A 15,562-nucleotide genomic window follows, 5' to 3' on the forward strand; every position below is an offset into this window, starting at 1 on the left:
ATCATTGCAGGCTAACATGTGTAGCATTTTTCTGTGAAATGTAATGTTTAACTGTGTAATGAATGAAGAACTGACAGCTTTCCCATAAAGCTAAAGTGAACAATAAAACCAGAAGAAGACATGTATACATTCATTACCTGTCTGTACCACATGGCGGTGTCCACACCTGCTGACCTGCCTAATTCCATCCCAGGTTTGGCCTCCTCTTTCCTATGGTGACCCGTTTCACTCAGTTTCTTCTTCAGTCCTTCATTCTGGGTTCTGGGGCCCTTAATATCCTCTCCTTTAGCCATTATGACTGACTTGGCCTGTTCTGAAGCAACTGCAGGGTCTTTAGACTTAGCTGAGGTGACAACTCCTTTAGCACCCAGGTCTGTGAGGCCAGGGGCAGCAGAGACTGAAGGGGGAACAGAGGCCTTCTGCTTACACTCATCTTTACCAAAAGTGTCATGATCTCTGCCCCCCAGCTTCTTGTCAGCTTGCCGCAGCCTCTCTTCATATTGCTGACGGTAAGCTGAGTTAGAGGCTAACAGGTGGCTATGGTAAGCTGAATCAGAGGTGTAGGAGTAGGGAGCCACATAGTACTCATTGTAATATAGAGGTTGGGAGTACATGTTGGAACGCTGTTGGATGACTGGTTGGGAGTACATGTTGGAACGCTGTTGGATGACTGAATGCTGCTGGTGACCCATTTCAGCCTTCCTATTCTCCTGAGGCTCCACCTCAAGTTTACCTTCCTCTACCCCCTCCAAGTCCGCCTCCTTTTTCACCTGTGTTGCTTCCATATGAGCTGTTGGTCTAGGTGCTGCTCCTGGGCTGGGGTTTGGGTAGCTTGGGGAGTAGTAAGAGTCATAGCTGGGGTAGTATGTTGACTCCTTATTGGGAGCCTGAGGAGGAAACAGTGCTTTCTTGGCACCTTCCTGAGGTCCCTGATCAGGATCTGGTTTGACCTTCACACCCTCTGCCTTACCTTCTCCATCCTCCAATGCATCAGAGATGTCAGAGTAAGCAGGGCTGCTGGTCTTCATGGACACGTTGTCAGCACCATTCTGGCTGAGTTGCAAGGGCATGGCTTGACCAGCTTCTATCCTGCTTGCAACGCCGATGCATGGACTTGGTGCATTGTCAGAGAAGCTGTAGACCTTGTCGGCCTCAGCTTTGATGCTGGCCAAGCGGCTCTGGTGAGCTTCTATACAGCCATTAAGCAAACTATCTGTTGCCTCAAAGTATGGACTTTTCCCCTCCTCAGGCCTCCCTGCCTTACTCGTTGCAATGGGACTGTCGTCCTCCTTCCAACTGTCCCTTTTCTTCTTCTGTTTCTTTTTCCTGTCTTTACAGAGGGTGGGACTGCAGGAAGGATCCGAGAGTGGAGAGGGTTTAGTTTGGCTGTTTTTCAGCTGGGGGCTGTTGGGTACAGACTGTACCACTAAGCTTGAAGCAGGAGAAGATGCCTGGGGGGAATATGATAAAGCAACCCCAAGACCAATGTGGGGCAAAGGTCGGCCCATCTTCGCACATTTATGGCCTGGTTTATCGGGTTTGCTGTCAGCTGACGTTCTTCTGGCCTTTCTGTCATCTACGCCATCATTGCTGGCCTCATCGGTTAAACATAGCCCATCCTCGCCACCATCTGTGGCCTCAGGCTCACCTTCCCCTGCCTTCTTTTTCCCCTTCAATGTCTGCGAGGGCGAGGAGCCCTGTCCTTTGGGAATATTGGAGCAGGCAGGAGAGAAAACACCACCGTTACAGGAAGTTGGGTCATACTGGAATATAGAATCATCCCCGTATTCACTGTCCCCATCCTGGTCCAGTCGTACATCGTGGTCATTATGGGCCCGAGCCTGGTGGTATTTCAGACCATTAACATGTTTATATTTCTTGTTGCAGTTTGGATGGGGGCAGTCAATAAGTATAGGAGAAAGACAAGTCCGCTCCAATTGTAGAGAGGGCAGGGCTTCTGTTTTTCCAACAGAAAGAGGGTTTCCGACACCAGAAGAGTTGGTTCTCATGCGCTTTGAAGCTTTAGAGTCTTCAGAGCTAGAGGTAGGTTCCATATCAGACACATGTTTAGTTTTCCTCTTTGCTGAGGATGGGCTGACCTTTGCATCTTCACAACAACCTACCAACACGCCCCGCCGACCTTTGCTGTTTGCAAGAGCTCCACGTGTCTTGCTCAAACTGCCTTTGCTGTCTGATGAGTTGCTGTTGTCGTTTAGTGGTGTGTAGGCACCAGGTCGCATTCTTTTCCCCCGCCCACGCCCACTTCGCATCTCCATGTCACTGGTGGGGGACTCACAAAACCTGCAAGCACACAGAAGTCAACATTTAGCCAATATTCTTTAGATGTGTTATGTATAATCAACCATTTGCAAGTTCATGTACAGTCAGTAAAAAGCTGGTAGACACTATTTTATTTTCTAGGATATGTCTTCTTTATCTTTTAGAAACAAACTTTTTGGTAGACTGAAAATAACTAAATCTGCCAGGGTTATCAATAATTTTGCACTTAACAGTAGAAAGCTAAAAAAAAATAAATACAAAATACACACATTTATTAAATTGGTAACAAATAATCCAATTTCCAATTTAAAAGCCATATCCCTTGCTATTCATATTTAGTAGGATTCTAATCATTGGTTGTTTTTTTTCCCATGTACTCTGTTATAATTTATATTTATAATGCTGTGTTTTGTTCTTTTTAATAAAGCTTGTTTTAAAAAAAAAAAAGCATTGGGCAATCGCAAATTTCCTTTAAGTTCAGTTTATAATATTCCAGTTACAGTGTATTTGGACGAAACTTGCTCAAAAGCTTGTTCCTCTACTTCATAAATGTGCTCTTTTGCTTTAAATAGTATTAATTTTGACCAACTACTGCTCTAAGTTGGGCTCTTAGCTTTTCTTACATTTTTCCCACATAAACAGCTGCAGGCTGTTTTTAGAAGGACTTGCAGTTGAGTGCAGACACACAAGAGAGTGCTGCAGCAGGCGCAAAAAGAGTCCTATTTTCTGCCTTTATTGTGAACGTCATTGTAAAACAAGAAAACATCTTCAAAAAAAACAGATCCATTTAATCAACAAAATAATCTGCACAGCCAATAAACACAATTTTGCCAGCTTTACAGCAGAAAAGAGGGATGGATTTTTTTTTTTTATTGATCGCACCCGTAGACAGTATTTATCTCCTAATTCATTTAACTGCTAATCATTCAATTGTAATTGGAATGTATTTATATACCTGGGGGGGGCCCAGTCATGTCTTGTGCAGTCCAAAAGGGTCCCAACATATGTCTTGTTCCTCCAGGTGACATTAACGACCAGCATCCCTGCAGAAAGGAGAACAGACAGTAAGTAAACTGTCACACCTGTATAAATGCAGACAGGGTAAAACTGTTTAAACTAATTCCATGACTTGTATTACAGGGGTTGGACACTGAAACTGAAACACCTGTCATTTTAGTGTGGGAGGTTTCATGGCTAAATTGGACCAGCCTGGTAGCCAGTCTTCATTGATAGCACATTGCACCAGTAAGAGCAGAGTGTGAAGGTTCAATTAGCAGGGTAAGAGCACAGTTTTGCTCAAAATATTGAAATGCACACAACATTATGGGTGACATACCAGAGTTCAAAAGAGGACAAATTGTTGGAGCACGTCTTGCTGGCGCATCTGTGACCAAGACAGCAAGTCTTTGTGATGTATCAAAAGCTACGGTATCCAGGGTAATGTCAGCATACCACCAAGAAGGACGAACCACATCCAACAGGATTAACTGTGGACGCAAGAGGAAGCTGTCTGAAAGGGAGGTTCAGGTGCTAACCCATATTATATCCAAAAAACATAAAATCACAGCTGCCCAAATCACGGCAGAATTAAATGTGCAACTCAACTCTCCTGTTTCCACCAGAACTGTCCGTCGGGAGCTCCACAGGGTCAATATACACGGCCGGGCTGCTATAGCCAAACCTTTGGTCACTCATGCCAATGCCAAATGTCAGTCTCAATGGTGCAAGGAGCGCAAATCTTGGGCTGTGGACAATGTGAAACATGTATTGTTCTCTGATGAGTCCACCTTTACTGTTTTCCCCACATCCGAGAGAGTTACGGTGTGTAGAAGTCCCAAAGAAGCGTACCACCCAGACTGTTGCATGCCCAGAGTGAAGCATGGGGGTGGATCAGTGATGGTTTGGGCTGCCATATCATGGCATTCCCTTGGCCCAATACTTGTGCTAGATGGGCGCGTCACTGCCAAGGACTACCGAACCATTCTTGAGGACCATGTGCATCCAATGGTTCAAACATTGTATCCTGAAGGCGGTGCCGTGTATCAGGATGACAATGCACCAATACACACAGCAAGACTGGTGAAAGATTGGTTTGATGAACATGAAAGTGAAGTTGAACATCTCCCATGGCCTGCACAGTCACCAGATCTAAATGTTATTGAGCCACTTTGGGGTGTTTTGGAGGAGCGAGTCAGGAAACGTTTTCCTCCACCAGTCTCACGTAGTGACCTGGCTACTATCCTGCAAGAAGAATGGCTTAAAATCCCCTGACCACTGAGCAGGACTTGTATATGTCATTCCCAAGACGAATTGATGCTGTATTGGCCGCAAAAGGAGGACCTAAACCATACTAATAAATTATTGTGGTCTAAAACCAGGTGTTTCAGTTTCATTGTCCAACCCCTGTATATGCAGATTGAAAGAGAAACAAGGAGTGTTACTTCAGTGTCTTAGAAGCGACCAACACTTGAACATTATTTCAGCTAGGCTGTTTGTTCCAAGTGCCATGTAGAAATAGGATTTGCTTTTGCCTTCTATCTATGCAATTTCAGACTGACTTAAACGATGTGGGCTACGTTGATAATTGGCGAACATTTTGGGCAAAACCTGGTCTGATCCGGAGAGACGGCATCCATCCCATCCATCATAGTTTACACTCCTCTCTGCAGCTTCTGTACTGCTACCCACCCATTACCCTATTAAGACAGTGTCTCGCCCACGGACAAAATTGAATAGATTAAAAAAATAATCTAAAAGGAGGAAATCATGAAAATCTCATAAAAATAAACACATCTCAGACTAAGAAGAAAAATAAAAAAATTAAATATGGCTTACTGAGCATTAGACAATGCAGCCCCCTTAAAAAGAAGGTAATTATTCATATGAGGCTAGCTCCCTGGTTTAATTCTGAGCTGCGCACTTTAAAGCACAATGTTAGAAAATTGGAAAGAAAATAGCGCTCTACTCACCTAGAAGATTCCTACTTAATCTGAAAAAAATAGCCTACTGTTTTATAAAAAGACACTTCATCAAGCCAGAACAGCTTATTTCTCATCATTAATAGAAGACAACAAGAATAATCCTAGGTTTCTCTTTAGTACAGTTGCTAAACTTACACAGAGTCATAGCTCTGTTGAGCCATCCATTCCCTTAGCTCTCAGCAGTCATGACTTTATGGGATTCTTCTTAAATAAAATTGATTCTATTAAAAATAAAATCTTTGACATACTTCCGAAGATGATTACTTCATCCTCAGCAAGTGAGACAACATTGGAAGTAACTGTAGAACCTGATCTGTGTTTGGACTGTTTTGATCCTGTGAAGCTTTTTGAGTTATCAGAAATATTAGCTTCATCTAAATCTTCAACTTGTATGTTAGACCCAATCCCAACCAAATTATTTAAGGAAGTGTTCCCTCTGATTACCAGCCCCATTTTAGATATGATTAATCTATCCTTAGTAAATGGATATGTACCACAGGCTTTTAAGGTAGCTGTAATTAAACCTTTACTTAAGAAACCTTTGCTTGATCGAGATTACTTTAAAAATTACAGACATATATCCAATCCTGCATTCTCATCTAAAAGTCTTGAGAAAATAGTTGCTAAACAAATGTGTGAGCATTTACACAGCAATGACCAGTTTGAAGTTTCAGTCAGGTTTCAGAGCTCATCATAGCACTGAAACAGCTCTGCTGAAAGTCACTAATGATATTATTTTGGCCTCAGATAATGGACCTGTGTCTGTACTTGTCCTGTTAGATCTCAGTGCTGCATTTGATACAGTCAATCACAATATTCTCTTAGAAAGGCTGGAACATGCTGTAGGGATCAGGGGAACAGTGCTAGGCTGGTTTAAATCTTATTTGTCTAACAGTTTCCAGTTTGTTCATGTAAATCATCTTTAAACTCCAGGGTTAGTTGTGGAGTACCACAGGGTTCAGTACTTGGGACAATTCTTTTTACTATATATATGCTTCCAATAGGTAAAATTATCAGGCATGTAAATGAAAAATCATCTTTAAACTCTAGGGTTAATTGTGGAGTACCACAGGGTTCAGTACTTGGGACAATTCTCTTTACTATATACTCGTACTCGTCGTCTTCCGCTTATCCGGGACCGGGTTGCGGGGGCAGCAGACTCAGCAGAGACGCCCAGACATCCCTCTCTCCAGACACCTCCTCCAGTTACTCCAGGGGGAGCCCAAGGCATTCCCAGGCCAGCCGAGAGACATAGTCCCTTCGGCGTGTCCTGGGCCATCCCCTGGGCCTCCTCCCGGTGGGACGTGCCTGGAACACCTCCCGAGGAAGGCGTCCAGGAGGCATCCGGTATAGATGCCCGAGCCACCTCAACTGGCTCCTCTTGATGTGGAGGAGCAGCGGCTCTACTCCGAGCCCCTCCCGGATGGCCGAGCTCCTCACCTTATCTCTAAAGGAGTGCCCGGCCACCCTACGGAGGAAGCTCATTTCAGCCACTTGTATCTGGGTTCTGGTTCTTTCGGTCATGACCCAAAGTTCATGGCCATAGGTGAGGGTAGGAACGTAGACCGACAGGTAAATTGAGAGCTTTGCTTTTCGGCTCAGCTCTCTCTTCACCACAACGGACCGGCACAGTGCCCCCATTACTGTGGCAGCCGCACCGATCCGTCTGTCGATCTCCCGCTCCATTCTTCCCTCACTCGTGAACAAGACCCCGAGATACTTAGACTCCTCCACTTGAGGCAGGAACTCCCTTCCAACCTGAAGAGGACAAGCCACCTATTTCCGGTCGAGTACCATGGCCTCGGACTTGGAGGAGCTGATCCTCATCCCAGCCGCTTCACACTCGGCTACGAACCGCCACAGCGCATGCTGTAGGTCTTGGCTAGAGGGGGCCCGCAGGACCACGTCATCCGCAAAAAGAAGAGACGAAATCCACTGGTCCCCAAACCAGACCCCCTCCGGCCCTTGGCTGCATCTAGAAATCCTGTCCATAAAAGTTATGAACAGGACCGGTGACAAAGGCCAGCCCTGTCTGAGTCCAACATGCACCGGAAACAAGTCCAACTTAGTGCCGGCAATGCGGACCAAACTCCTGCTCCGCTCGTACAGGGACCGGATGGCCCCTAATAAAGGGCCCCCGATTCCATACTCCTGGAGCACCCCCCACAGGGCATCACGAGGGACACAGTCGAATGCCTTCTCCGGGTACTCCTTCCACCGCCCGATAATGTCCTCAGTCGAGGTCAACAGTCTCCCGCCCCCACTATAAACAGTGTTGGCGAAGAACTGCTTCCCCCTCCTGAGGCGCCGGACAGTTTGCCAGAATTGCTTTGAGGCCAACCGGTAGTCCTTCTCCATGGCCTCACCGAACTCCTCCCAGGCCCGAGTTTTTGCCTCTGCCACAGTCCAGGCCGCAGCACGCTTGGCCTCACGGTACCCGTCAGCCGCCTCAGGAGTCCCACAAGCCAACCACAGCCGATAGGACTCCTTCTTCAGCTTGACAGCATCCCTTACTGCCGGTGTCCACCACCGGGTTCTGGGATTGCCGCCGCGACAGGCACCGCAGACCTTACGGCCGCAGCTACGGGCAGCAGCATCGACAATAGATGCGGAGAACATGGTCCACTCGGACTCTATGTCTCCAGCATCCCCCGGGATCTGGTTGAAGCTCTCCCGGAGGTGGGAGTTGAATACATCCCTGGCCGAGGGCTCCGCCAGGCGTTCCCAGCAGACCCTCACTATGCGCTTGGGCCTGCCAAGTCTGTCCGGCTTTCTCCTCCTCCAGCGGATCCAACTCACCACCAGGTGGTGATCAGTGGACATCTCAGCCCCTCTCTTCACCTGAGTGTCCAAAACATGCGGCCGAAGGTCTGATGATACGACAACAAAGTCAATTATCGACCTCCTGACTAGAGTGTCCTGGTGCCAAGTGCACTGATGGACACCCTTATGTTTGAACATGGTGTTCGTTATGGACAATCCGTGACTAGCACAGAAGTCCAATAACAAAACACCACTCGGATTCAGATCGGGGAGGCCATTCCTCCAGATCACGCCTCTCCAGGTGTCACTGTCGTTCCCCACGTGGGCGTTGAAGTCCCCCAGCAGAATAATGGAGTCCCTGGGAGGGGCACTATCCAGCACCCCTGACAGGGACGCCAAGAAGGCCGCGTACTCTGCACTACCACTCGGCCCGTAGGCTGAAATGATAGTCAGAGACCTCTCCCCAACCCGAAGGCGCAGGGATACGACCCTCTCATCCACTGGGGTAAACCCCAACACGAGACGGCTGAGCTGGGGGGCAACAAGCAAACCCACACCAGCCCGCCGCCTCTCCCCATGGGCCACTCCAGAGTAGAAGAGAGTCCGACCCCTCTCAAGGAGATGGGTTCCAGAGCCCATGCTGTGCGTGGAGGCGAACCCGACTATTTCTAGTCGATATCTCTCGACCTCCCGCACAAGCTCAGGCTCCTTCCCCCCCAGCAAGGTGACATTCCACGTCCCTAGAGCCAGCCTAAGCATCTGGGGATAGGGCCGCTGAGGTCTCCACCTTCGTCCGCCACCTTCATCCGCCACCTTCGTCCGCCACCTTCGTCCGCCACACAATCCTCTTTGCACCGGTCCCTCACAGTTCCCCCTGCAGGTGGTGGGCCCACTGGGGGATGGCCTCGCGTCTCTCGTTCGGTTTGGCCCGGCCGGGTCCCGCGAGAAGCAACTCGGCCACCAGGCGCTCTCCGACAAGTCCCGACCCCAGGCCTGGCTCCAGGGTGGGACCCCGGCTCCGCCGTACCGGGCGACATCACGTGCCTCGATATTTTGTTCTTCATGAGGGATTCTTGAACCACTCTTTGTCTGACCCATCACCTAGAGCCTGTTTGCCATGGGAGACCTTACCAGGGGCATTTAGGCCCCAGACAACATAGCCTCTAGGATCATTTGAGCTCTCAAACCCCTCCACCACGTTAAGGTGGCAGTTCAAGGAGGGGTTTACTATATATATGCTTCCAATAGGTAAAATTATCAGGCAGCATAGGATACATTTTCAGTTATGCTGATGATACTCAGCTTTACTCATCCATAAATCCTGATGAGCCCAACCAGTTAGATAGATTACAAGCATGTCTTGAAGACATTAAAACTTGGATGACTTTAAATTTTCTGCTTTTAAATTCAGACGAGACAGAAGTTGTCGTCTTTGGACCGGAATCTTTAAAAAAGAAACTGCTTAGTCACGTAACCTGGATGGCATTAAATTGACCTCTGGTAATAAAGTAAAAAACCTTGGTGTTATTTTTGACCAGGAATTGTCATTTAAATCCCATATTAAACAGGTTTCTAGGATTTCCTTCTTTCACCTCCGTAACATTGCCAAAATTAGAAATATCCTGTCCAGGAGTGACGCTAAAAAACTAATCCATACATTTGTTACTTCAAGGCTGGACTATTGTAATTTGTTACTATCAGGATGTCTGCAAAATGCAGTTAAAAGCCTTCAGTTGATTCAAAATGCTGCAGCAAGAGTTCGGATGAAAATTAAAAAGATAGATCATATTTCTCCTATTTAAGCTTTCTTCATTGGCTCCCTGTTAAATCCAGAATAGAATTTAAAATTATCCTCCTCCCATATAAAGCCCTTAATGATTTAGCTCCATCATACATCAGATCAGGGGGGGGGGGTCCGGCTAAGTTATGGTTGAGGTGCAAACACACCGTCCATTTCTGCAACCTGTGCAACCCCCACCAGGGGGCTCTACATGGACACAGTATTTTACTTAGTACCCCTACACATAGCCCATTCTAAAATGGCCAAACTAACACTCAGTAGTTTAATCTAACCTCCCCAACAACCCTATACCATTCCAAACCATTTGTGACGACATGTATTGTGAATTGGCGCTATATAAATAAACTGAATTTAATTAATGCTCAGACCAGAGCAGGGGCACAGAGACATTGGCTGTCAGTTTTCAGCCTGACTGACACTGACCTGGAAATTTTCAACGCATAGGAATCGCAAAAATCTATTTCTCTCTAATCACACAGGAAGACATATGTCGGGAAAGCTGGTCATGCCAATTGCTAATATTAGTTGAAAATGTCAGCTGCTTTCTCACATCTCTGGTCCTTTAAAAATATCGTTTTTCTAGCCTTCTTGCTGAAGTGGTCATTATTTATATTTGGGGTTCTTATTTCTCTTAAAAAAATTTAAACTGCACAAAAATAGTTTTACCAAGCTATAGCTTTGCAAGAACTGAAATCAGCCACAAACATGTTATCTGGGCTTCTCTTATAAAAGTAGCTAACATTTCACCCACTAACATAGTACATGCCAAATAATGATCTCATGACGTGCATATTTCTTAAAAAGAACCATTTTTTTTACAGAACAAATAGACCAATGAAATATATCTAGGAAATATTTCCCTCTGAAGTTTTAAAACTCAATTTCTACATGGCAATTTGGTCATGTTACAGCGGAGGACCCAATGGGATGTTGACTTTGAGATCTAACCACATCTCTTTGGGGTTAAGCATCATGTGATTCCCATTTAAGGGCTAAACTAGGCCCAAGCTGTGCATGCATATTTTAGATTCATTGCACAGTGTGGTGTTGAGTTCCAATTTTTTGACCCATTCTGGGATGATGTGAGTTGTTCAATGCTGTTTGAGGCTCATTGTCCTGCTGGTACATCCAGTTGTGTCCCAGTTACCATGAAGCAGCAAAGAAACTGAACCTGAAAGATGGTCCTTTGTGGTCCTATTTTAAAGCTCCTATCATTGCAGAATGTGGCCAGCTCAAATGTTTAACTGGTGAAAAGTTGAGAAACCTAAAGTGGGTTTTTTTCTGTGTTGTCTTGTGAAAAGCCCCCCTCTTTCAGCTACCTACAGTCATTATTAGGGCTTATTAACCTTTAAATATTTGCTTGTCTCTTTTCAATCTGTATAAAGTATATAGTACAGGGTTCTTGCACTTTTCCCACAGTAAAATCCAAGCATCGTAAGCATTTTCAAGGTTGATTTTAGAACTTTTCCAGCACCGAATGCGCCATTTCTTCATTGAGTTTTATAACCACAGCACACACAGCGTTCCCTATGTGAAGGGTGCCTATCAACAATCTAAAATACTGTGCAACTGATTAAAATTCAGCAAGTTATAATATTAAAAAAAGTGCACTTAAAACTGTGCACTTATATTTATATTATATTGTAGATATGTTTGTACTGTTTAATTTGTATTGTATTGCACCGACTACGCCAAAACAAATTCCTTGTATGTCCAAAAACGTACTTGGCAATAAAGCTTTTCTGATTCTGATTCTGATTCTGTAAAAAACAATTGACATATAAGGCAGAAGGAGCCCAAAAGACATCAGAGGTACAGCATGCATGACTCAACACTGGCAAGCCACAGGTACGAAATTCAACCATTAGCTAACCACCTTTACTACCGTTTTCAATAAAATGTTTTGCTGTTGCACATTTTAAAATACACTAGATGACATTAAAAAAAAAGGCTGCATGGTGGCGCAGTTGGTAGGACTGTTGCCTTGCAGCAAGAGGGTCCTGGGTTTGATTCCCGGCCTGGGGTCTTTCTGCATGGAGTTTGCATGTTCTCCCCGTCCATGCGTGGGTTTCTCACCGGGTACTCCGGCTTCCTCCCACAGTCCAAAAACATGCCTGTTAGGTTAATTGGTAACTCTAAATTGCCCTTAGGTGTATGAATGAGTGTGTGTATGGTTGTATGTGTGTTGCCCTGCAATGGACTGGCGACCTGTCCAGGGTGTACCCTGCCTTTCGCCCATAGACTGCTGGAGATAGGCACCAGCTCCCCCGTGACCAACTATGGAATAAGGGTAGAAAATGACTGACTGACTAGATGACAAAAAACCCTAGCTTGATCCATCCTTCAAACAAGCAATTTGCCTGCAAAGGTGTTAGCTGAATCTAATTTAAGATTCCTTTACAGTACTATGTCTTACTGCTCAGGAGCCCTGACTTGCCCATCGCCAAAAGCTGCAGGTACTTCTGGCATATGTTGCAAAAAGCTACTTGAGGATTTGGTCCTCGTTTCAACCATGTTTTATATACAGGTCCTTCTCAAAATATTAGCATATTGTGATAATGTTCATTATTTTCCATTATGTCATGATGAAAATTTAACATTCATATATTTTAGATTCATTGCACACTAACTGAAATATTTCAGGTCTTTTATTGTCTTAATACGGATGATTTTGGCATACAGCTCATGAAAACCCAAAATTCCTATCTCACAAAATTAGCATATTTCCTCTGACCAATAAAAGAAAAGTGTTTTTAATACAAAAAACGTCAACCTTCAAATAATCATGTACAGTTATGACCTCAATACTTGGTGGCATGGAGGCAATCAGCCTGTGGCACTGCTGAGGTCTTATGGAGGCCCAGGATGCTTCGATAGCGGCCTTTAACTCATCCAGAGTGTTGGGTCTTGAGTCTCTCAACGTTCTCTTCACAATATCCCACAGATTCTGTATGGGGTTCAGGTTAGGAGAGTTGGCAGGCCAATTGAGCACAGTGATACCATGGTCAGTAAACCATTTACCAGTGGTTTTGGCACTGTGAGCAGGTGCCAAGTCGTGCTGAAAAATGAAATCTTCATCTCCATAAAGCTTTTCAGCAGATGGAAGCATGAAGTGCTCCAAAATCTCCTGATAGCTAGCTGCATTTACCCTGCCCTTGATAAAACACAGTGGACCAACACCAGCAGCTGGCACGGCACCCCAGACCATCACGGACTGTGGGTACTTAACACTGGACTTCTGGCATTTTAGCATTTCCTTCTCCCCAGTCTTCCCCCAGACTCTGGCACCTTGATTTCCATGCAGAATTTGCTTTCATCCGAAAAAAGTACTTTGGACCACTGAGCAACAGTCCAGTGCTGCTTCTCTGTAGCGAAGGTCAGGCGTTTCTGCCCCTGTTTCTGGTTCAAAAAGTGGCTTGACCTGGGGAATGCGGCACCTTTAGCCCATTTCCTGCACACGCCTGTGCACGGTGGCTCTGGATGTTTCTACTCCAGACTCAGTCCACTGCTTCCGCAGGTCCCCCAAGGTCTGGAATCGGCCCTTCTCCACAATCTTCCTCAGGGTCCGGTCACCTCTTCTCGTTGTGCAGCGTTTTCTGCCACACTTTTTCTTTCCCACAGACTTCCCACTGAGGTGCCTTGATACAGCACTCTGGGAACAGCCTATTCGTTCAGAAATGTCTTTGTGTCTTACCCTCTTGCTTGAGGGTGTCAATAGTGGCCTTCTGGACAGCAATCAGGTCGGCAGTCTTACCCATGATTGGGGTTTTGAGTGATGAACCAGGCTGGGAGTTTTAAAGGCCTCAGGAATCTTTTGCAGGTGTTTAGAGTTAACTCGTTGATTCAGATGATTAGGTTCATAGCTCGTTTAGAGACCCTGTTAATGATATGCTAATTTTGTGAGATAGGAATTTTGGGTTTTCATGAGCTGTATGCCAAAATCATCCGTATTAAGACAATAAAATACCTGAAATATTTCAGTTAGTGTGCAATGAATCTAAAATAAATGAATGTTAAATTTTCATCATGACATTATGGAAAATAACTTTATCACAATATGCTAATATTTTGAGAAGCACCTGTAATGTGTTTCGAACCAGTGGTCATTAAAATGGTAACCCCCTGGTGTGCCGTTTTCTTCCTCTCTCCGGAGGCATGCCCAACTACCAAGACGCAGCTACGTGCTCAAAGTACAGGGGTTGGACAATGAAACTGAAACACCTGGTTTTAGACCACAATAATTTATTAGTATGGTGTGGGGCCTCGTTTTGCGGCCAATACAGCGTCGATAGTGGCCAGGTCACTACGTGATACTAGGTGGAGGAAAATGTTTCCTGACTCGCTCCTCCAAAACACCCCAAAGTGGCTCAATAATATTTAGATCTAGTGACTGTGCAGGCCATGGGAGAGGTTCAACTTCACTTTCATGTTCATCAAACCAATCTTTCACCAGTCTTGCTGTGTGTATTGGTGCATTGTCATCCTGATACACGGCACCGCCTTCAGGATACAATGTTTGAACCATTGGATGCACATGGTCCTCAAGAATGGTTCGGTAGTCCTTGGCAGTGACACGCCCATCTAGCACAAGTATTGGGCCAAGGGAATGCCATGATATGGCAGCCCAAACCATCACTGATCCACCCCCATGTTTCACTCTGGGCATGCAACAGTCTGGGTGGTATGCTTCTTTGGGGCTTCTCCACACCGTAACTCTCCCGGATGTGGGGAAAAGAGTAAAGGTGGACTCATCAGAGAACAATACATGTTTCACATTGTCCACAGCCCAAGATTTGCACTCCTTGCACCATTGAAACCAACGTTTGGCATTGGCATGAGTGACCAAAGGTTTGGCTATAGCAGCCCGGCTGTGTATATGGACCCTGTGGAGCTCCCGACGGACAGTTCTGGTGGAAACAGGAGAGTTGAGGTGCACATTTAATTCTGCCGTGATTTGGGCAGCCTTGGTTTTATGTTTTTTGGATACAATTTGGGTTAGCACCCGAACATCCCTTTCAGACAGCTTCCTCTTGCGTCCACAGTTAATCCTGTTGGATGTGGTTCGTCCTTCTTGGTGGTCTGCTGACATTACCCTGGATACCGTGGCTCTTGATACATCACAAAGACTTGTTGTCTTGGTCACAGATGCGCCAGCAAGAAGTGCACCAACAATTTGTCCTCTTTTGAACTCTGGTATGTCACCCATAATGTTGTGTGCATTTCAATATTTTGAGCAAAACTGTGCTCTTACCCTGCTAATTGAACCTTCACACTCTGCTCTTACTGGTACAATGTGCAATCAATGAAGACTGGCTACCAGGCTGGTCCAATTTAGCCATGAAACCTCCCACACTAAAATGACAGGTGTTTCAGTTTCAACTTACCTCTTTGCTCTGTCCATCGTTTCCACAGACAGAAGGAACTGACCCATCAGACAGAGGCCCTGTCCCAATACTCGCACTTCCACCCTTGTGTCCCTGAATTGCGCGTTCCCGTTGATGAGTTCGAGTGCGTAGTGTGTCCCAATTCTCCAGAGTGGTCCTTAGCCTTTGTGCCCTCAATCCACACTTCGGTGAAGCCCGCATCTAAGCGGACTTCGCCGAAGTATATTACCCACAATTCACTGCTGCAGATGACGTTCTGAGCAAAAATCAATCACAACCATCAACGTAATCAACCATCAAATCAGAATAATAAGAACTGCGTAAACTTTAGACAGCAAGCCGACACATATATT

General features: G+C 45.6%; 1 protein-coding gene across 6 annotated transcripts in view; it reads right to left on the reverse strand.

The window, feature by feature from the left end:
• znf609a (zinc finger protein 609a) overlaps positions 1 to 15,562 on the reverse strand; it is a 96,251-nt gene that overhangs the window by 39,095 nt on the left and 41,594 nt on the right. For all 6 annotated transcript variants that reach the window (XR_007035259.1, XR_007035260.1, XM_047346340.1 and 3 more), the window contains 2 exons: positions 3,236 to 3,323; positions 138 to 2,301 (listed from right to left, as the gene is read on the reverse strand). Coding sequence is in view for 4 of the 6 variants with exons in the window: in XM_047346340.1 (XP_047202296.1) it covers positions 138 to 2,301; positions 3,236 to 3,323 (2,252 nt within the window). In the remaining 2 variants the exon portion in view is untranslated. The remainder of the gene's footprint in view (positions 1 to 137; positions 2,302 to 3,235; positions 3,324 to 15,562) is intronic.

The sequence above is a fragment of the Girardinichthys multiradiatus genome, chromosome 2 (assembly GCF_021462225.1).
Source record: "Girardinichthys multiradiatus isolate DD_20200921_A chromosome 2, DD_fGirMul_XY1, whole genome shotgun sequence".
NCBI lineage: Eukaryota > Metazoa > Chordata > Actinopteri > Cyprinodontiformes > Goodeidae > Girardinichthys > Girardinichthys multiradiatus.